The 24527-nt window shown below is 27.7% G+C and overlaps 1 protein-coding gene across 1 annotated transcript in view; it reads right to left on the reverse strand.

The window, feature by feature from the left end:
* LOC111030670 (lachesin-like) overlaps positions 1-24527 on the reverse strand; it is an 89634-nt gene that overhangs the window by 37523 nt on the left and 27584 nt on the right. The window contains exon 3 of the mRNA XM_022310301.1: positions 3863-3972. Coding sequence (XP_022165993.1) covers positions 3863-3972 — 110 coding nt within the window. The remainder of the gene's footprint in view (positions 1-3862; positions 3973-24527) is intronic.

Raw genomic sequence — 24527 nt, forward strand, 5'->3', positions numbered from 1 at the left:
TCAAGAATATTCATTATAATTTTCAAGCTTTAGGTATAAAAAATAGAAAAACTTATGATTTTTTAACAGTAAAATAGTGTGGAATTTTTTTAAATTGTTTTAAATTTGGACGAATTTCATCAAAGTTTAAATTTTCAGGCTCAACTAAAAGTAAGAAAATATTCTGGATATTTTTGATTTGCTACCAAAAAAAACTGAGATAGAAGTAGTCTTAATAATTACATTTGCATGTTTTTCAAATGAAAAACAAAATGGATTTTTTCTAAAACTAGTGTTACTTAAATATTTCCATTTCCTACTGTTTTTTGATATTTTTCGGCCCAATTATTAAGAGAAGTATTAATTATAATAAGTATATTTTATACTTTTAATTTCTCAACGTAGGTACCAATAAGTGTAAATTTACAAATACTCTCAATGCTGTAGATAAAATAAAATTGTCCTCACACAGAATTCAAGAATAGACTGGGACAAAATGCCTCATTGCATCACTAGTATGGCTTCAATTAAAATCTTTAATACAAATTACACAGTCAATTTTTCAACTGTTTCTAACAAGTTACACTACGTGTGTATAAATTATATGAATGTGGTACAAAATGTATTATGTTGAAACAATGTACTTTTAAAAATGTACTACATTTTTTTTTTGACATTTGTTAATAGCATAATAAATGGAGATTTATGCTTTAAAAATAGTTTTGAATAGTCAGGTCACTGATATATACATGACGGACACGCAATATGTCATTTGTTGGTTATAAGAAATTGTCCACCCTCAACACGCGCTGACAAAACACTTTTCTTGTAAAACTTTTTTTTTTCATAATTTGTTCAATCTTTAAATTAGAAGTAAAATGCATCAACCAAAAAAAAACTAACAATAAAAAGTGTTTGTCATCATGAATATAGCGAAATAAATAGCCTGAACATAACTTAAAGTTTAAAAATAAAACTAATGGTAATATTAAAATCACGAAATCCAACTTATACATGTGGCTTCACTAGTTTAAGGTAACTGAATATATAACCAACAAGAATACAATTTTTATTTGTACATGAATTATTTATAATAAATTATATTAAATGGTGTGTGATTTGTGCTTTTTGTTAAAATAAATATTAGGAATACACAGTCCGAATGGGTAGTCAGTATGTGCACTCGAATCAACACGCTCCCGTCGGTACAGGGTAGGGGTCAATTTATAATGTCAAATTAAATCTATGATGATAAATCATTGCATTTAAAACGATATTCAACAGAACTGTTAACTGATATCAATATGTTTTATGATTGTTGGAGATCGTTTCATTTTTGTCAATAGAAACAATACAGAACCTTAAAAAATAACGATTTCAAGTTTGTACTTAATATGCGGCGCATATGCACCTATTCTTATGCGATTACTATAGAATACGTCTTTATGACACTTTTTGAGGATTATTTGTTTACACGCAAAATCGTTTTCATAAAAATTGAATAGTATAAACTAAATCACCATTGTAAGACTAATACGATCCTTTACTTAAAAACTAAAATACATTTTCAAATTTCAAATTTTTAATTATGTCTACGTATTATCTAAACTTTTTCATAGTTTAGAGTAGTTGGGATTTTCTATTGTATTAGTAATCCCATTTTAAATATTTTTTTTGATGACTAATCAATATGACAAGAACATAATAATTTATTTTTTATATATCAATCGATCGACTCTGGTAATTTTTTTAATTTAGCAATCTCTTTCAAATAATAAAGATGTAATGTGCTGTCGACGAACTCTCTAGTACTAGACGTCGAGACACGCGATAGTCACAGTGGTGCGGAGTGCGGATTCTATATCTGATAGTTAATTGGCTTTGCCCCGGCCAGAGCGTTAATCCAATTAAAATTATCTCATTTCAGAGTCAGAACCCTAAAGACATATTGTACTGCAGTATATATCTATGATTAAAATCAATAATAATATGCGTTTTGCAGAAGGACTGTAGCCAGCTAATCGATGTTAAAAACAATACGAATAATTCCGAGACGCTCTCTGTGTACATAACATCGACTAGGTACTCTCGGAAACGAGTTCCTGTTTATACGAAGACACCCGAATCCGATTGTCAACAAAACCTTTGAAAACTTATCCGTTTTATCCGTATCGAGTGCGTCATTTTATATCAATTTAACAAACGTTTGTACAGTCGTTGCCATAAAAGTGTCATAAATCACTCGCGGGTTGCATTCGAATTGCTTTTCCGGTCGTATCCTCGCAATGGGTGCAGTATACACATTCAAATACACCACCGGCCACCCACCGACCCTGCCGTGTGCGCACATGTGAGGCTATTTTGGTATTCAAGGAAGCTAGCACAGTAGTATACGGAATTTCGTCTCCGGATATTCCAATCGTTTGCCATGCAAAACAGGCCCACCATGAAATAATAATAACTACCTGGTCTCCGCAATAATATCTCCGACCCACCGTTATATTACACGTGTTACTTGTCCTGCTTTATTATTGGTTTAACGTCTCTCTCACTCTGTCTCTCCCCCCCTCCTCGCCTCTCGCCTTGACTAGCTCAGTGCGTGTTTTCGTCGCACGCCGAAATCACTTTTCCGCCAATTGTTACCCTACTAAAAGAAAAACTCGGGAAAACATTCTCATATTATACGAAGCTTGTAATGTACGGTAACATTTTCTTTTATAGTGTAAATATTTACTCCATCATACTCCATATGTTGTTGTTCATATTATAATATTTACCTTCGCCTTTATTTTGCACGTATCAGGACCGGATCGGCAATCATTTTCATAATAATATGTACATACTTTCCCTCGCGTTACTATAGCACTTTACTGTCGTCCATTGGATTCAATAATACAACTATTCGATATAGTTAATTGTTATAACTTGTCCACAAAAATTAACTAATAAACTTTAGGGAATTAAAGAAACCATTGGCTATGCTTATGAGTTGAAATTAAAAACTTTGTTTGATTTATTAAACATCACACACTATCTGAGAAATCAGGTGTAATAGACAATAGTCATTTCAGTTGAAGATTTTACAAAAATGTAAAATAATAGTTTACAAACCTATTTAGATGACATATTTGATGCAAACTTAGTATAAACTCTCTCAATAACTCCCTCGTAAATACTATGAATATAATTATGAAGTAAATATAAAGTAATAATTAGTTCACTGTTAACCACAGTCCAGTGCAGTTCACAAGCCAGGTTACATCATAAAATCTCTTTCTAAATATAACAATAATACCAAATTAAATTTGACTATTTAATATTATAGCCAATTGACTATAAATCATCCACTTTTAGCACTATTCAAAATTATTCAGTACCTGTAATGGTTATTATAGATTCACCAGCCGTATACAATCACGGTGGTAGTCATCACAAATTATTAGTATATTGTATCATAACAATTATTATAACTTTGAACTGCAGAATAACACAAAGTCGATATAGTTCCAGACGGTTCTTTATAGTATTATATTACATAATAAAATTCTTTGAATTTATAATGCCAAATAAATAAATATTTTTAGTTGATTCTCAGGGGATTTTAAGAAATAAATGGTCATGTACATTGTACACTAAATATAAATTTATTGTATAGTATTTTATGGAATTCATTAATTGCGCTTTGAATAACTTGAGAACATTAAAGGAGTATCTAACTAGACATTTTAATGAATCTAAGAGATGGCTAAGAGTTGCCACCCAACATAACGGTATTTTCAACACTAGAATTAAATACAAAATCCTGAAGGATTACCTAATCCAATAATTTTTACGTATCCTAGGAGAATATAATAATGTCATATAAATAAAAAATAACACTCACCCTATAACCACCTAAGCCGTGAACATAACACGTAAACATAGCTTCTCGGGCGACCGGCACAGTGATGTTGCCAATGGGTTCGGTGAACTTTGGCTGGTATCCATTACACCCTGTGGAAATAATTTGTTTTTCATAAATGATGTATTGTTAAAAAATATTATCATTTATGTAGCATATAAAACGTTATTCATTATGAATATCCAAATGATTAATCTATAAATGTCTGTTTTATTTAAACTAAATAAATACATATATTCTTAATATAGTAGTAATATATTTAAACCGCATTTAGTGTTTACTTAATAGTATTTGTATAGTAACAAAAATATGGAGGTCGTCATTCAACTATTTTAAAGCTTAATATAATTTGTTATTTTTCATTAATGTATGTATATATTTTTCTGCAAAAATACTCTAAAAACATATATGTTTAAATATTTATGTCAAATAACACAAAGTTGTCTACATTTTATAATTCTATTGAACATTTCGACCAAATAAAGACTACCTACCTACTAAATAATATTGAATATTTGTTCTTAGTTTAGAAGTTAATTAACAACAGTAACACCACTATGGTCCTATAATATCAAAGTTTCAACCATTGAAATGATCTTTAACATGCCATATCTCATAACTACAAAATTATTGCATTTAATAACACCGATTTTAATAAAACTACATTTGTATAATCAATTTATAAATCACTTTACTGATCACAGAATTTTGTTGGTTTAGCTATACTAAAATAATACTAGTAGTATAGTTTCTCAGCTGGATTTTTTTATAATAATATATGAAATAAAATGTCAGTAAGAGTTCCACCAAGGGGAGGCTCGTCCACAAGTGAATTTTAACCTTTCAATTAAATATATTCATTATGTATACAGGGCCGTTTTTTTAGCATGCTCACAATATTTTTATACTTAAATTATACATTTATTCAATTTAGGATTTTTGGTATTTTTTAATACTTGAGATATTGTCTAAAACTTAATGATTATCCTATGACAATACCATCGTCTGTACTTCAAATTGCAAACCACTTTTTCCACTTTTAATTTTATTATACAACAGATATTTATTTTTGAGAATTTTGATGATGAATCAAAATTTGAACTAGTAGTTTTTGAGTTATATCACTTTGTGATACTAATAATAATATGTTTATGGTAATAGGTTAATTATAGATATGGGTGATTGGATGATATTAAAATATTAATAATTTCTATTGATTTAATAATAAAAATAGTTTGTAAAAATAATTTAAGTTTAATGAATACTTATATTACATGTAATTTATATAACGTATTATAAAACCATATTTAAGAGTTATTATCTTAAGTGTAAATATTATAATAACTCAGAAACTACTCATTAGAATTTTGATTTATTCACATCAACATTTTCAAAAAACAAAATAAACCTCCAAATAATCTATAGAAAAGAAGAGAGGTACTTGACTGAAAAATAGAAGTTTGTTTCGCCATAGGAACTAATCGAGTAGCACAAAAATTATCATTAATTTTAAAATATGGTTTTTAGGTATACTTAAAAACTCTAAAAATCAGAATTTTTAATGAGAATTTTATTAAAAAGAAAAATGTGGTTGGCATGTTTAAAAAATCACCCTGTATGATATGTTATCAATGTTTAGTATTGTAAGTATGTATGATTATATTTTTACCAAAATAACAATGAAAAAAAAATATTTTCTAAGACTTGATTGATAAAATAAATTGAGAACTACATATTTTTATGAACTTGAAGCAAGTACTCAAAATCCCTAAAAATCTAAAAATTCTATTTGACTAATACTGTATTAAAAATAATTAAATTTTTTTAAATCATTAAACCTGTGTCAGTATCATAATTTATTCTTAAGACATAACATTGACACATAAAATGCACAATATTTTCCTACTAAACATGAACACTAAATTAATATATTTTACACAAAGAGTGAATTATTTCGATACTCATTGCGTTTTTTGAACAAAATCCGTATTCAGTTTTTTGAAAATATTGGCAACTTTTAAAACACGATTTAAGTTTTGACAACTTATGATATATTTTATGACTTTAGATACCGTATGAAAAAATTACACATTTGAATTAATTTATTAGTACCAATATAATATAAGTTTAAAAAAACCTAAAATAAGATTAGAGTAATACAGTTTGTGAAATGTAATAATATTTTAAGAATAAAATGCTCCACGATTTATCATCTGTCAATATTAATTTAAATTCGAGATTGTTGTAACTTGTAATAGACAATAATTACAATCGTCACTTTTATGTTTAGTTTATTGACGCAAAAATCTTTTTAGACAACTAATAATTTGCACTTATTATTGTTTAAATATTGTTCACGTAGTTTTTTCTGTTCATACATTGAATTAAATTCAAGTTTTGAAAAAATATATAGTAAATTACTGTTTTGATATTTCCAGGATTCATATCAAAGAAATTAGCCCACCCGTATTTTACCGAATAGGGTATTTTGAAATAAAAATAGAGGTATCGCACAACTCTCTTAATTGCTGTTTAAATAAAAGATAAAAGTAAACAAAGTAATAGTTTAGATGAAATTTTTTATGATCTTCAAGTACTTATATGCATTTTATTCGGGTTTATTAAAAATATAGTGAACTCCTGTAGTTATACAATTCTTATTATTTGGTACATAAATACATAATTTACTTGATTAATAAATAGACTTTATACTAATGATATTTTATTTTATTTAAATTCCACTCGATATTTAAATTATTATTAAATAGAACTTTTTCAATTATATACTTCCATATTATTTTTTAAATTCTTAGCGGATCAATGTATTGTGTTGATTTTCAATGATGTGTGTTTGTGTGTGTGTGTGTGTGTGTGTGTGTATGCGTATACACGATTAGTACTAGAAAAAAATGCTTTGATATCCAACTTTAATGTATTTACCGGTAGTGAATCAAGTTGGTACTTTTTAGAGCTTAAAATTAAAAATACCCGGTACATACATTTTAAAATTAATCTGATGGACAAAAAAAAAATCGGAAAACTGGCATTTTTACACAAAACTAGTTTTTGACTAAATCGAATTTTTTATTTTTTATTAATATTCAAAAACTAATAACCATGGACTAGTTCATACTTTAATGCAAGGTTATTCATAGGTAGTCCTCACTGAAACCAAAGAATCAAGACAATACACAAACACAATTTTTTGATGGACATTAAAATTATTTGGACTAAATTAAGATACTTATGTCTAAAACGAAGTAAGTACCTATAACGTCTTTTGTTGAAGTGTTGAAATTCAAAAAATAATTTTCTTGGCCATTTGAAACTTCTACGTATACTATTATTTAGTATTGCTAATGGTAAATTACTAGTGTCTATCAACATAGTGGCTATATTAACATAACAGTAAAAATATAAAATACCAAACTAATAAACCTTTATGAGTAATTGTTGACATAATATTATGTTATAACAGAAAATGTTTAATTTAAACAATAATGTACCTGAGCCACATATTATGTAAATTATTTTTTATAATTATTTTTATAATTTAATAATTTAATTTAAATTAAAACTACCAAATATAAAATGGCAGATTGGTCGAAAAATAATATTTGAAACATAAATAGGTATCAAAAAGAGAAAAACTATATACTTGCAAATTAGCCCTAAACGATAGTCGATAAGCTGTTGGAATGAATAAAATATATTGAATCATATCAAACTATTTGATATTTTACATAAAGATAGCATTATTAATATGTCCACTAATAAAACTGGGGATTATTTTAAGTATTTTTTTTTTTTTTACTTCTCCATCGATTTCAAATTTATCAAAACATTCAGAAACATAATAAGGCAGGCACAATTCAAACCCAATTAGGCATCGAGCACGACGAGGGGTGACATTATCGGTTACACATTGCCGCTGATGAATAACCTCATACTAATATTCGATACTGTGAGAGAACATAATATTATACAGTTTTCTGGTTGGCTTTTATATTTTAATCGAAAGTCAAAATATATATTTTCCCGGTATAGGTATCTACGCGATTAACATCAACGACATGAAATCGATCTTACAACAATGTCTGACAATGGACCGTTGTAAAAGTGGTTATTTCTATTATTTTCAAGAACGATGTATTGTTATGAATTGGTTTCAAACGAGACGCAAAAAATGAGAATATATACGTATACTAGATATAGCTTGTTTCCGATTGTCGTCATCGACGGGGCAGCCGCCGTTGATATAATTACAAACGGACTTTTCTCCACAATCGATGTTATTAATGGCGAATTAATGTCATCGTTTTTTTCTCAAATATTAATTTCAATAAAAATGATATAATACAAAGGGTTGCCCCACTCCCCGCTCCTTTGTAATAATATTATTGCCATACACCTAAAAAGTAAATATACAGTTTGTGGACCACTTATTTTTTCTTCGTTCAATTATGCAAAACAGGCTGTTTTCCACTGACAATACATTTTAATATAACCAACGCACGAGGGTCTACCATTCAAATCGACACTTTTTTTTTCATCTAAAATGGAATTTCTTTTGATTGTATATATATATATATATATATATATATTGTATATCCATAAAGAAATAAAAAAAAGTGGTAACAGATTGCCAATTGCTAGCGATTGAATTTCGAAAACTTTTCTCTCTTTGTTATGGTAATATCGTCAAACTGAAGGTTCTCCGTTGACACTGTAGTTGTAGAGCATAGCGGCAGTTAACGAGTCGGCCGCAACTCACTTCCGGTTTATTTACCATCAAGAGAAGCATTTAATTTTTATAATTCATTTGGAAATTTTCATCTCTCGAGACTCCTGTAATTGGTGAGGTGTAATATTGTCAAACAGCTGTTGTCCGGAAGTGAGCATGGCTACAGGAATATTATGTGACCAGCCAGCACCTATAACCAGCAGCGATATTTTAATACCATATATATAGCCGTCTCACGTCTCCTTGTATCGATTTAGCTGAGGGACACAATAAGCTAACATTATGGTTTTTGTCTTGGCGAGATTTATTTGTTCAGGACATTTCCTGCTGGGCTTAAATTAATGGACTTCACCGGACCTTAACCATATAAGAGTGCCGTTTGGACACGGTGCGACGACTTTTGGCCGGAAAGCGATGGGCGGGGAGTGAAAGAGGACGAATAGCAACTAATTTCCCGGTTTAAATGGAACCATGTCAACTTGCCCATAACAACATAACAAAGTAATCGAACTTTGGTTCTTTATTTATTTCTATCTGAAAAAAAAATATATATAATATACAGTATCTTAACATGGTCATTAAACCTATATCGCCTGCTTCGGAAAACCGTATTTAATGATGCGCAAGTTTTTGAAAAACCTCGAAATCAATGTTTATAAAAGTACTAATATATTATTACATTTTGAAAACACACACGTATATATTTTGATCAATTAAAAGTTATTATTTTTTTTTTGTCCTCAAATTTATGTTAAAAATGTTATCAAATAAATAATGATATAATTATTATTATAAACCCCTAGTCATCTTAGGTGAATATTTATTTCAAAATGTTCAATATGCTTTTTATATATTTATGATCATAAGCTACTTATAATGATGTTCTCTGTATTCTATATTTATTGTACAAAGTAATTCAATGTTCTACTTTGATATCACTTAAATACTTACCTTATATTTATGCAATACTATACTTTAAGTACATAACCGTAAAAAAATGGCAGTTCCAAGATTTAAAAAAAAAAGGAATATTTATTCAAACAAATATATAATACAATGTTTCAAACAGTACCTATATTATTAAATGTATAAAAAAAAATAAAAAAAAGCTTAAATAGCTTTCTTTTTTCTTAAATACCAAACCAAATCATATTTAATAGTCAAGAATAAAAACCGTAAACGTTATAATATAATATAATAAATACCCAGGTATGAATATCAAACAATAGTTTTTAACTTACTGTAGTTTAAATAAATTTAATATAAATATATTACATAAGTTTGGATATGATATCGTGGTTGAGCTGTTTTACTACAAAACCTCAAACAGATTTATAAATGTATACTTATATATATATATATAAATATAAAATATATATATAATCAATTGAAACCCTTCTTTTGTTATTATAATACTGATAAGTTTTTGATTTAAGACTGCATATAACTCACATTTGCATAACTCCAATCTAAAATATTGTTTTGATATTATAAAAAACGGACAATTCAATAATCTCGATAATTTACGGTATACACGCCGCAAATATAATACGTTTACAAATATATAAGCTTGTACATTTCATTTAGCATAACTAGGCATGTTGTACGTTGTCCAATGAAATCTGTCATAAACTTAATATAAAAATGCCAACATATATGTATAAACATATTATGTGAAGTTATACAGGGTCAAAGTTGATAATTTCAACAGGATCAATTTTTTTTATGCCACCCTTGGGACCAATAACCTCATGTATTTTTTTGAAACTCGCATAAATCGGTCCAATCATTTATGAAATATCTTTTATTGAGATAGTTTCTATCAGAAATAAAATATTACTCAATGCCTAAAATAACATAATATTAATTTGTATTTATAATACATGTTATACGTAATATATTTTATAACCAACGTTCAAATTTAATTTTAACTTATTAAGATTTTTCCGATCAGAACATTGATTGTTATTATATTACTCATAATGAATGGAATATACTTTAGATTTCCAAGTGAATGATTTTTTTTACTTCAATGACAATAGGAATTAATAATTAGTTCTGAAGTTTTAATACCAAAACTTAAAGTGAAAGCTAATAATTTTTAAAACTATTTTTACGTTCCGAACACATAAATTATTAATAATTGACATTATAATTTTCCTTAGAGTACATACTTTTGAAAATAAAATGAGTCATCTTATTTTATAGCACCCTGTGGGTAAAAGTAGGTATTACATTATGCTCGTAAATAATGTTTGTTTTAAATAGTAGTAACATTTTGTAAATAACTAAGGGGCCTCAAGAAGAAAATAAATAATATTTATCTTGGTAAAAATGTGGATTTGTTTTTATACAAAACCACAAAAGGTTAGGCAGCCTAAAAATGTCTTCATTTTAGACAAGACTTGTTAAATATTTATTTGAATAACAAAAATATTAATTATCATAGTTAATTTCAAATTAGTTGTATAACTACAATAAGCTATTAAGATTCAAGAGTATAACAATAATTTGTTCAATTTATTCAATAATTGAAATTGTAAGTCGTATAAATATGTCGGGTACTGGAAGGAAACCTATGAATAAAAAAAATCTCTTATATTGCACCAATCACAGAAATGTGAATTTTTAAAAAGAAACAAAAATGAGGAGAACATCAGTGTTTGTAACTATAAACTGAATTATTATTTTCTTTTAGCGGTTTATATGGCAAATCCGGCATAGTAGTCCGCCTTCAAATCTTCAGCCTTTCCCCCCGAAAGTGCTTTCGAATTATTTATGATACAACAATATCAGTAAACCACACAATTTGTTTTGTACGTTTTGCTTTACAATCCTTTTCAGTAATTTAGTATCATTTTATATAAAACAAATCATTTTTGAACTTCTAGCTAGAGCATTATGTACAAAAAAACGTTTCTTAACCTAAAAATTATTTTGAAATCATATTAATTTTTCAATATGTAGGTACAAAATTATAACCAGATTTTAAATAGATGTTATGATTAATATTGTAATATTATAATCGAATTGTTACTTGTTAATGAAATACAAAATACTGAAAAGTGAAAATATAGAAAAGTTTAAATAATATGCAGGGAACAAGTTTTTAAACTGAAATATTTGTAAATAGAGTTTTAATGATTAAATATTTGACGGTTATTAAACAGAAAATTGTATAAAACTGAATGATATTAAATTAGTTTAGTCCTTAAAGAGATAATATTATACGAATGTGTTATCATATTTAATATTTCTATCTATACATATTACGTATAGCATAAACGCTTAAATGACTACCTATATAATTCATATAATTTCAACTAAATAGAAAAATTATTTTACTGTATACAATCGATGTAAAATGTGGGTAACTAATGATATAAACTAATCTTTATTTTAAAATATGTTAAAAGTTATCTTACCCACACTTTTAGTTTTATTTTTTATAACAGTATCTAAAATATATTAAAATTACAAATAGTTCATATTAAAACCATCGGAATTAATTTCATAGTAAGCCGGAAATGATTTTTCTGTTATTGTTTTCTTATATACGATAGAATATCTGAATATGTAGGAAAAAATTAAAACGGTATTCTCATATTTATAAATTATGTAGAAATAGAATTGTTTTAAGAAGAAATTATTATGGTATTCAAATATTATAATATTATATTAAGTTACAAATTATCTAAAAGTATTTTTTTCTTCTTATCTGAGGAAATAATTTTCAAATGGTACACTTTTTAAATGCACCTAACCTGAATGTAGGTCATAATTATAATAAAATAAAAGTTGTAGCATAAATCATTTTTTATAAAATATTACTAATTTTTCATGATATTAAATAAATCGTATTCAGGATAATAATAAATAGAAGGAAGGTAGGTAAGTATATTCAAATACACCGATCTAAGCAGACACGAAATATAAATTGAGATGTAAAAAAAGTGCGAAGTAAAAATAAAATATTGTTGTTATAGGTACGATTTATATTTTATATTTTTTACAGTAGGTAGCTTTGGGTGTACATTTATATATATATACATAATAAACATTCGGTATAGATAAATTGTACCACTAGTACATGGCTTACAGCACGTATGAAAAAAGAAACAAACACTATGTTCTTTGTCTGTAGATTTCTCTGAATCGGTAAATCATCACTTTTTTCGAGATGCATACTTAGGGCTTGAATTCCATATGTGCGCCGTATAGGGTTACAAAGTTTATCGCGTTTATCGTGTAATTATTATGATAGAGACAAAAGGTAAATAAAATTCAAATCCACATATAGACGATTAGATGAAAAATATACGATGGTATCAGTCACCCAACACCCTACAATTCGTACAAACACACATTATATTTAACTATCCGCAAAATTATATCACGAGTCAATTTAATTCCTAGTATTTATTCATTTATTTAAAATCTGTCAAGTGTTACTGCTGAGTAGCTACTCCCCTCAATCATTCATTGCAAGTATATCTTCACTCTCATGAGCTTATTATAATTATGTTTACAGATTGGATATATTCTAAAAAATGTAAGAAAAAAATTTAATTTAACGGATTATAAGATCCAAGAATAGTACATACAATATTATAATACTACAGTATTAGGTATTAACAGTAATATAAATGAAAATAATAATAATACAAATACATTAATAAATTAAAAACATTACATTAAAATAGTAGTAGAGTGAGGGAGTTAAAATTAAGAAAACTTAATAGGTAACCATCATTGGTATAGAAGTTTTGCCAGCGTCGACCTGACCTAACTCGAGAGCTGAAGAGAAGGATATAATGGCATTGGATACATTTTATGAGGATTCATCCTGCACTTCCGAGGTGACGGCTGCTGCAATAAGACAGTTTGAGGACTTCGCACCTGCACCGCCGAAGGTAATATCATCCGCCGACACCCGTCACCGGAATGTACATTTTACACTACGTTCGCGCAACACTGTGACTGTGTCACTGCAACTGCGGTCACCGGCTCGACAGAAGTGCTTATTTTGACGTAAAACATAATATAATATTATTATTATAATATACAAAACAAAAAGTCACGCCATATCAATGTCAAAACCGTTTCATCGAGCACTACGAGCACTACAACACGACATGAGCCCATTAATCACCCATAATGGCACCAAACGTTTGCGAGGTGGTTCTGAAGCTATTTAGTATAATATTGAGTACAACAACTTACTGCAAAAGGTCACTAGGTAAACATATTTCACCCAGTGAGTATCGACTATCACTTATTAGATTTTTTTTGTACCTCTGATGCACACTACTTCTGTACAGGAATTTATTTGATCTAGGTAAGTTGGGTCTGGATCAAAAAGGTTAAAAAAATAAGTCATATTATGCTTACTCGTGTCTCAGTATACTTTTTTTTATAACCTATACTACGAAGTCGATATTGAAAAACCGATTATTTTAATGGCGCTTGATTAATAAGCAAATACACTCAAATCTATCTTCTTTCGTGGTACCTACTAACTCTATGCAACAATATTATAATACAAAATAATACATACAAATTATTAATTACCTATTTCCATTTAGCTCTAAGTTGATGAACGTTAATAATGTATAAAATAACAAACAATTAATGCATATATTTTGCATATTTCCTATACGAATACCGCTTTGATAATTTATTAACTTGTATTTTTTTAAACTATATTTTATTTTTATTTTCGTCATTAAAAGTAATCATCAAACAGAACATATTATATATGATCTACCAGAAAAGAATTTTACTATAAATTGCAATTGATAATAATAAATAAGTCGTAAAAAGCAATAAAACGAATTCCGAATGAAATTTCGTCACTATACCAAGTCGACACCATAGTGAACATTTCAATTTTTGAGTGTAACGCACTTGTTGAGAAAACAAAAGAATGTTATAAAAAGTCAATAGCAAATAACAAAAACTAAAAAAAAAAAATCCAAAATGAAAAATGCAATTACGTCGTTAGCTACAAGTGAAGTATAAAAAAGCCAATTTATATGAAAAATAAAATAAAAATAGTTAAAATAAAAGTCACAATAATACGAAATAAAAATGTATCTGTGCCAAATGCATCAATGTAATCGTTTTTAACTTTTTTGTGAACATACATATTTTAGACTAACGGCGTTGAACACATTTTTATAGTAATTTAAATGGTCCAAATTGTATTAATGGTAGGTATATGGTATACCCAGGTAAGCTGAATTTGTCATATAATATAAAATATGAGTGTTTCCATTCCATGAGGGAAGCTTTGATTAATAAGTGTACGTCTGAGCTTGTATATTCTCTGATGATGTAGGCAAACATCTAACAATGACGTACTTGTGTGTAATTACAAAATGTACATATCTCACACACCTTCTGCGATGAATTCAATTTAAGATGAACCTGTGTCGTGAATTAATTATTAACTCAATTACTTTTTTTGAAATCCATCGCAGTTGCTTGTATATTCGGGTACCAAACACAAGTGGTCAAACGATAAACCAGACGAAATCTCTAACTGGTAAAATACGTATAAAACGAGAAACTACGAAAGAATGACCGAAATATTACAATAAAGCATAGTAATATTACGGACTTCAAGATAAATGCTAGACTTGATGTCTTCTTACCGCAAAACTGATATTAAACAAATGCATTTGGTTATTTTTTTTTTTTTATGTAGAAATATATTGCGACGGTTTAAAGTCGCAACGTGATACAAAAAAAAAATAATAATAATAATACCTAATAATAATAATAATAAAGGTTGTACTTTGCCGCCGAGTCCATAACAACGCGTATCTGTTGTGTGCAGACGGACTTTTAACGAGAACGTTATCGTCGGAACAGCGGTTTCCTTCCGAAACACATCGGTAAGAAATGTGTTTTTTTACTTAATGCTCTACGACCAAATTTACAGATAAGATACATTTCGCACCATCTCCCAATCTCCATCTAATTTCAAACGAAACGTACAAAAATGTTGTTTTCGCTGGTTGGTTGCGAAGGTGAAGTATGAGAAATATATCACGGAATGCAATAACGCACAACACTGCGCACACACACGACACCCAGTTGTTTCTACACTTCTAATTGGACGCATGAAAAACAAGGAAAACTTTCTTTATCATTTTTTTCTTCCCGTCGACGACGTCTCCCCACAAAACTTCTTTCTATTTCATTTAATCGAACGCCTCGAGCCAAGGTGTGGTATAAAATTGTGCCAGCCGGCGTTGCTCGAGGAATTTCAAAGATGACATACCGGACATAAAAACGATTTTTTTAAATTGAGAAATTCTCGAGAATCCTTCGGGTGTAGAAATCTTTTGTTTTGGTAAAACGCACGAAAAAAAGGAAGAGAAAAACTTTTGATATAATAATAATATAATGACCGAGTTTCCTGATTCGAAGTCAGCTCGCTGTCGCTTGAAAAAGTTCATTATAGATTAAAATAGTTGTTTAGCCTAAAATTAAAAAAAAAACTAGTCGTAAACATTCAATAAAGAATGTCATCCGGAGTAAACGAAAAACCCTTTCTCGTCGTTAATATTTAAAACAAAAACTTTCAATCAGTCCGCCACGTCAACTTGAAACTGTGTAGAAATTTGTATACTATAAAAAAGTAAAAACTTTGAGTACAACATCTAGTATTAACAAGTCAAGTTACTATAAATAATTTCACATTGCCATGAAGTTGGGTGACAAGTAAATTCATCAATTTTTAAACTACGACAAGTCAACAGACAATTAAAAATGGTATGCAAACTATATAATTTAATTTAATATATTTATAGTAATGAATTTTTTTATTTTTAGTTATGTACATAGATATAAAATAGTTTTGATAAGTAAATAATATCCCGCAGTACATTATACACCAATAATTAACAGTTACATAAATTATTGTTTAATGGTATTACATAGTATATGCATTCTTGTGATGTGTTTAAACTTCCAGCATTCTGAAAAATAATGTAATGACCGAAGATGTATTGGCGAACGGATGGAATGTAACCGTGGTTTAATTGGAAAAGTTTTACACGGATGAACAATATATTTTGATGGGAAACTATAATAATTAAATAATATATATTGCTATTTGTAAATAATTTTTATCAGGATAAATTATAACATGTATTACGTCATGTACTTGAACTAAACAGATTATACCTACGTCATATAAATGCAATATTTTTAAAATATAAATTAACATGAATGTTGAATATTATAATCGACAACTGACAGTGTAGTAATTAATTGTGTACGTCCATGTCACGCCCAAATTATGAAAATGAGAACAATATTGGAGTTCCTAAATTAGTTCCCTTTAGTTCCCAAATCATACAATCTTACTTTAAATCCATGAATTTGTTAATATGGTTTAATATTATTTATAAATTAATAGAACAGATGCAGTTTAATAATATATATATTTCAAAATAATGTTGCAATACAAATAAATGAATGATTAAAATATCACCGAAAAATAATTAAATGTTATTCTAATACCCAAATATGTAACATATAAAATATTACAATATTCTTTTATAACATTTATTTTCAGAATTTTTTAATTCATATTTTATTGTGAAGTCAAAAAAAATAGCTACAATTACCGACTAGAAAAAAATCTATGAATTTGTACATTTGATTTGCAGTTTGCACTGTGAAATATTGTAAAAACATCAAAAACCTGTGCCACATTAAACTACTGTATAATAATACTATAGATGAATTGATTATTATCGACCATTTACTGACACACTAAAGTTGACATACACGCCACAAACATGCACACAGACTTCACTGAAAAATCATAATTTATTATGTATATACATAGATGTTTGTTGTACATAAAAACAAAAAAAAACTGACATCACTTTACAAAGCGAAGGAGAGGATGTACATTTTAATTAATGAACATAAACAACAATATGAGCAACAACAAAAACACCCGAGTTAACCCTACAGGACCCCATAACAGATAGTGAACGGTTTCTGCAAAGTTTTTCCTAGAGCTTCATTATAATTTTCACACGAGTTTTGGTTAACTTACCAAACCAATTACCAGTTAACCGAAAAATCTAATTAGCTTAAAAATTAACATTAATTAAAAATATTATCCAGACGAGTTATAACTAAATAATAATATAATATATTATGACCGGTATCTATAAACGAACAAATATAATATTACACAAGTATTTTTACACGAATATGATTAGATACAAAAAAAAAAATCACAACTTATAAGTTATAATGGTTTCCATTATAATTTATTATTACAAATACAATTATGTAATGACATTCACATTTTATGGAAATTCATGACATAGTTGTGTCAAAAATATACATTAATGACATAAAGGAAAAAAATATTGCGGTAATAATTCGAAGATTTCCAAAAACCATCACGACTCATTACAGCGATAAATAAAAAAACTTAAAAGATTTCATTTATGTTAAATCGTAGATAAAAATGTTTTGAAAAAAACTGGAGAACTCTCATTGTCGTAAATATTAGGTTTCAGGTGTAGTTGAATAGTTGACTGTAATGGATTTGATAAATGTATTAATTCAACGAAAAATAATTACATACGTAAAACGATTGCGACCGAAGACGAAATAATATCAGCCTCTATTTCTAGACATTTTATAATAATTAATGTATTACTATTACCTAATTATAGAAGGTCATTGAATTAATTTTTACTCAAAACGAATTGCAAATATTATAATATAATAATTATAATATTGCCTATTTTATCATGATATATAATACAGTTATCAACTTTTAAGTTGATACCTTGTTACCAACGTAACATTGTAAACAAGTACCTACGTGGTAACAATGGCTATTTAAATTAATTTTAGTATTTTTAAAAATACAATACGTATAGAAATAAGAATGTATACGTAATGGTGAACAATTTCAAGTTTAACCTCCGATTAATACTTTTTTGAACTATAAAAAAATATAATAAAATCTTCAGATTTGTAAACTACTGTATGGACAACAGTTTTGTCTTATAAGGGACCTTATATTAAATTGTTAAACCTCAAGTATAAAAATTAAAAACTGTATGCAATGTTAAAAATATAATTGTATTATTATGTGTGTGTACGGTGCACGTGTGCAGCGATTGGTGTTTTCGATGTACCTGTCTGCAATTTAGTTTGGATTTAGTTGGCCAGGGAATATTTACTTGACATTTTAGGTTGTTTAATAGTTAGTTTTGAAAATAATGAATTTAAAACAAAATATAAATATAAATGTTCAATACTAATAAATGAAAAATCACAAAATTATTTATCAATGCGATAAGTCTAAAATTAGATGAGTTATATATCGACGGACATATCCAAAATATGGACAACAGATACTTGACACAACCATGTAGGTAATAGAAAATGGTTTCTATTAATAGTTATCTATTAGAGTAGATAACCGTGTTAAGGATATTAACCGTCCATACTATGCAGCGATACAGTCTGCATTAATTAATTCGCATAACCCATTTGTATATTACGAGTATATTAAATGACATTTTACTCACATAGGTACGGGCAGATTATTTGGTGATACAAGAGTATGTCATCTTACACCTCAAGCACATTCAATACCTGTGGCGTGATGCCGATTGTGGAAATGAGGGAAATAAGTGGGCTGCCTGTTGTTCAGTCAGACCGATTAAAAATGTGAGCTACAACAGACACAAAACCTACACTACACATGCCTATGTTTTTAGACACGAAATAATTTGTGAGAGAACTTAATTAGGGGAGAAAACCAATATTAATTAATAGAGATCATTCTTGATAATTTAATAAAACTGATTCAATTACAAAATATTAAATTATTCTATTATTTATAAACTAAGTATTATACTACAATCTAGAACAGGCTACAAGGCATTTTATTAAATTCATTTTTAATAATTTTTTCATCACTTAAAATTTTTACTAAATACAACAAACAAAATATTTCCCTTGAAATGTGATGTAATACGAAATTATTAGATCATTTATGTAATCCGATAAATTGAAGTTTGATAGGAATTAAACTAATTTTTTAGGTATACAATATCACACAATTAGAACCATATACTCTAATAATTAGAAATTGTATTTTCATATCATTTAAGTGTCCTGTACAGTTTGTGACAATTATCAACTTATTTTGTAAATTGAGATGAACGTATTTTTTAATGTAAATCGAAAATTAAATTTTGCAATTTTAATGCACCTATTAATTTTAAGTTTTAATAAATTACTTGAAATTAATAATTTTTTAACTCAATAACATTTTCTGAGCATAATAAGTATGTAATAGACTAAATAATCTCAAAACCAATCATATAAACTTCAATTTAGATAAAACAACATTTACAAAATAGTTAGGTATCTGCTTAACAATTTACAGATATTTTCGGGTGATTCTTATAAAAAATAATAATATGCTATCACGGGACACTTCTTAAATTATATAAATATTTAAGTGTTTAAAGATATGGTCATTTCTATTAGTTTAAAAATTCCAAAAGTCAGATTTTATTAATAAATAGTCAAATGATACCTGAAGATTAAGCATTTTTAGTGAATACAGATTGATTCCATGACACTTTATAACAACTGGTATAAATTGTTTTTTTTTTTTTATGTAGTGAACTATTTGAGAACTATATACAACATTTTATTGCACACGTAATTATTCAATAATCCGTGGTATTTAATGAAAAGAGTTTTCAGATAACGGATAAATATTATTTGAATAAATAAAATGAAACTTGAAGCAGCGGTCGTTTTACGACCCACCTCTTTCGTGTAGTTCGTTTATGCGTCAAGGTCACTTATTACATTTTTTTCACTTGAACATTCAAAAAAGTGTTATTTACCATCTGCCAATCGCCTTTTTCACGAATAAATTTAGCATTTGAAAACAGTTAAGCTAAGCGAGTTTAATAAGTAGGGAAGAAAACAATATTGTACGCATCTAAAGAAAAACAAAAAGACGTTTTTGTTTCTTTCGTAGAAGTTTCATTAATTTATTTTATTGGCTGATTTCTATTTAGAAACTTCAAAAGAAAAACAACTGTAGAAATTAAATGAGCCACAATAATCTAACGTCATTGATTACATATAAAAAATTCCTTAAAAAAATATATATAGGCTGAGTGATTAGGGCAGCATTTTTAATTTAAATTCTGTTTGAAGTTTTGAAATTTGAATGTATTGTGTCAAAGAGATTTTTGAATCAAATTTCTACGAATAACAAGTTAATAATAAAATATGAATAGAAATGCAATAATTAAAATAACCTAACAAAATGTTTACGTTACTTAATAACATAAACTACAATATAGATGATTTGTATTTTATTCTATTAACAAATTAATTACACAGAAATTATTTTCATAAAAATATAAATTATATTAAATTTACTATAACTTATTAAATAATAACGTATGTAACAATACATGCTTAATGAACAAGATTTATTTTTGAGTAAATTAACATAATTAAAAACGAAATCATTGACTTTCATAAACAAAAAAATTTATTGTGGAATTTAGTGTGGAATTGAAATTTAATGTAATTTTGAATTACTTTTTAGTACAAATATTATTTTTTTTATTCACTGTAATATATACCAATAAATAATTTTATAAATGATTGTTTCATATTAATTTTAAAACAAAATACCATTAAAGGTTATTATAATATACAGTAAGCCCATATTTTATTATCTTAACAAAAACAAAGCAAATTTTCAAAATATCTTACGAGGATTGACAAATATAAAAACCAAAGAAATAAAATAGGTCACCACAACGGTGCAATAGATACCCATTAATACGACTAAAAAAATCGATAGGGAATACTATTCGTACATACAACGAATGAGTTTGAAACGAATTCTAACTCATGAGCCGTTCATCAAAATCTAGACGAAGAAGTTGAAGTACCATTACGATTTGCTTTCGGATGTGTTTAGATTTGTATTTGTCTTTATAAACGAAACATCCTACCCCATAGGAAAAAGATCGAATAAAAACAAAAAAATATTACACCCCCAACACCCGTCGCTCGGTATAACAAACGGTTAAAAGTTGCAGAGATTTTACCCTTTGGTGAAAAACATCCTTTAGTGTTATCGGGAGTCTTATCTCGTTGTCAACTGTGTCCTCTCCCCAAGTCCCTTAACATATCAATTTCTAACGTCACCGAATAACCATGTTTTATTTACTCTGTAGATGGATGACAGAATACAGAGGAAAACAACATGGAACAGTTTTTTTAACAACCCTGTCACATTAGAACCATTATTAATCTTCGTTTATATTATTAACTTTTTTTGTTGCGAATCAAATGTTATAAAGAGGATAGATAAATGGTGTGTTTCGTATGTATAGTTAATAAACAAAAAACATATAACAAAATAATATATAATAACTGATCGGCCCGAGGAGTATTAAGGATCAAGGTCTCATTCTTAAGAAACTTTGCATATAGTGTCAGCCACCTAGTTTTATACGACAAAAATACTGCCAAGTTTAATACACGTTTTTTTTTTTATTTCTCTTTACACATTACAATATTACTTAAACTTTTCCTCCTCTCATATAAGTCGATCCAAAAAGTTATCATGGCCGGACGGATTCCATATGAATTTTTTCCCGCCGAACATCGACGAGTACGGCGAAAAAAAAATGCCATGTAGAAACTAAGGCAGAAATGAAAAATAAAAATAGGAAAAGAAATGACAGAAATACTTTTTAAGATAAAAAAAAATAACACAATGAGAAAGGTCGTTTGGAAGTTGAGAAATTGAATTACCCATGCGGTCTGGAGCACGTGATTTCACCGTGTAACTCGCTTATAATATAACGCATTATGCAGTCTAGTGTGTTGTTCTACATATTACATAGTTATACACCACGGAAGCGTCGAAGACCTGAGAAAAGAAAAATAAAGGCTGTTGTAGATCCCGACAAAACGTTCATTGCAAGACTAGAAAATTGCATTGAAATTGATTGTTCGTTTTGTGTCATTCAAGAGTCAAGACTACCACATACACCATGACACGAAACATAACATTTATCCACACATAGACCAAAACAAATATGAATAAAAAACTAGTCACAGATTGAATTGAAAGCGTTCTAGAGTAGTAAGGTCCCCATACTTCTAAAATATTCATTGTATGTATTATTGAACAAATATATCTAATGTATCACTATATATGAATTAAATCGACATTGTGACAAATACTCGATAAAATGAATAACCAAATACATAGCCAAAGGTATAGAATAAAATATAGCTCGTATAGGTATAAAAACTTCCCTAATTCGTTTACAACGATTACATCTTAATAAATAACAATTCGATAAAATGTCATTTTCCAAGGGTTCAAAATGTAAAAACCGCAAACGCAATCTACAACATGAATTCCAATCAAATAAACATGGTCAGACATGACAGACAAACGTGTGTTTCTATTCAAATTTAAGTTTTAAAAAAAACATATTCATCATTTAAATAAGTATGTAAGCTTGCAGGTGTTTTAGGTTTCGTGAAAATTCTTACAGTTATGAAATCTAATACCTAAAATTAATAAAATGTTTTTGAGCAAAACAAAAGTTAATGTTAACAAAATTCGTATTAGGTTGGTAAAGGGTTTATTTTAGACGAAGTATTATTAAGTATTAAGTGAAGTATAATTAAGTGTTTATTGTTAAGTATAAATTTGATAATTTACTAAGAAAGTAAAGGAATATGGTATAGGTACATGGGATATATTTCATAATTTTCAGTGGCATTGTAAATTAGCTCAATGCCCATACATATAATTACATTATAACCAAGTAATTTAGTTTAAAAAAATCATTGGATATAATAAATTATAATCGTTAAAAAAATATGAATAGTAATAAATGCATCTAGAAAAATTACCTTTCCTCTAAATACTAAATACATACTCGTCATATATACTAAAAATAACAATCAGAAAAAAAAACTTTAAATAAATAAAAAAAAATAAATGCATACAAATTTAAAAATACAATTATGTTAAACGTAAAATAAAGCACAAAATATCATAAGACAAATCATCAAATTTCTTCGAATCTGTAGTTAAAAAAAAAAATTATTTTATCAATAATTACACTAAAGTTTTACAGATTATATAAATTATAAGGCAATAGGTGTTAAAATCAATAAGACATATCTGAAGTAAAATTGTCTTCATGTTAAATTTTTTTTTTTTGTGTGTACGGGTAAAAGGGATTAGCCAATTTGGCTGATTTTGTGTTAATACTAAATTGTAATGAAGGTTTATAATACTTTATACACAGTCTTCGCGCTCAGAACCGTTTTTCATACACAATGAATAAATCATTGAATTCAAATTGAACACATACTACATTACAATGACTTTTCAATGACTTGATACACCCACCATTGCCTACATTATCAATTTTTTTTAAAATTTTACATTAAATTGTCTATGAAAAATGAAAAAGCTATTACTCAAAGACCACAGTCAATACAAAATACGACGTTTTTCGTTTCGTAAAAACTTGTGATTTTGACTAACTCCATTTTAGCCGCACACGGCGTGCTCTTACTATAATGAATTTATTATTACTACAAATGTTTTCCCTAGATTCCTCAAAATATATTCATTGTTTGTCCGGTGCATAATAATATTATATATTATTATATTATAAACTGTAGTACATGCATTTGCAACAGCTTATATATTTTACTTGTTATACCTATTTTACACTTAACACTTTACACAGACACCGCGTAAAACGATTTAGACGGTTAAAACGGGGGTCCTTTAGCTTCATTTCACGAACAATGACACTT

This window comes from Myzus persicae, unplaced genomic scaffold (assembly GCF_001856785.1).
Source record: "Myzus persicae strain clone G006 unplaced genomic scaffold, MPER_G0061.0, whole genome shotgun sequence".
Classification (NCBI taxonomy): Eukaryota; Metazoa; Arthropoda; class Insecta; order Hemiptera; family Aphididae; genus Myzus; species Myzus persicae.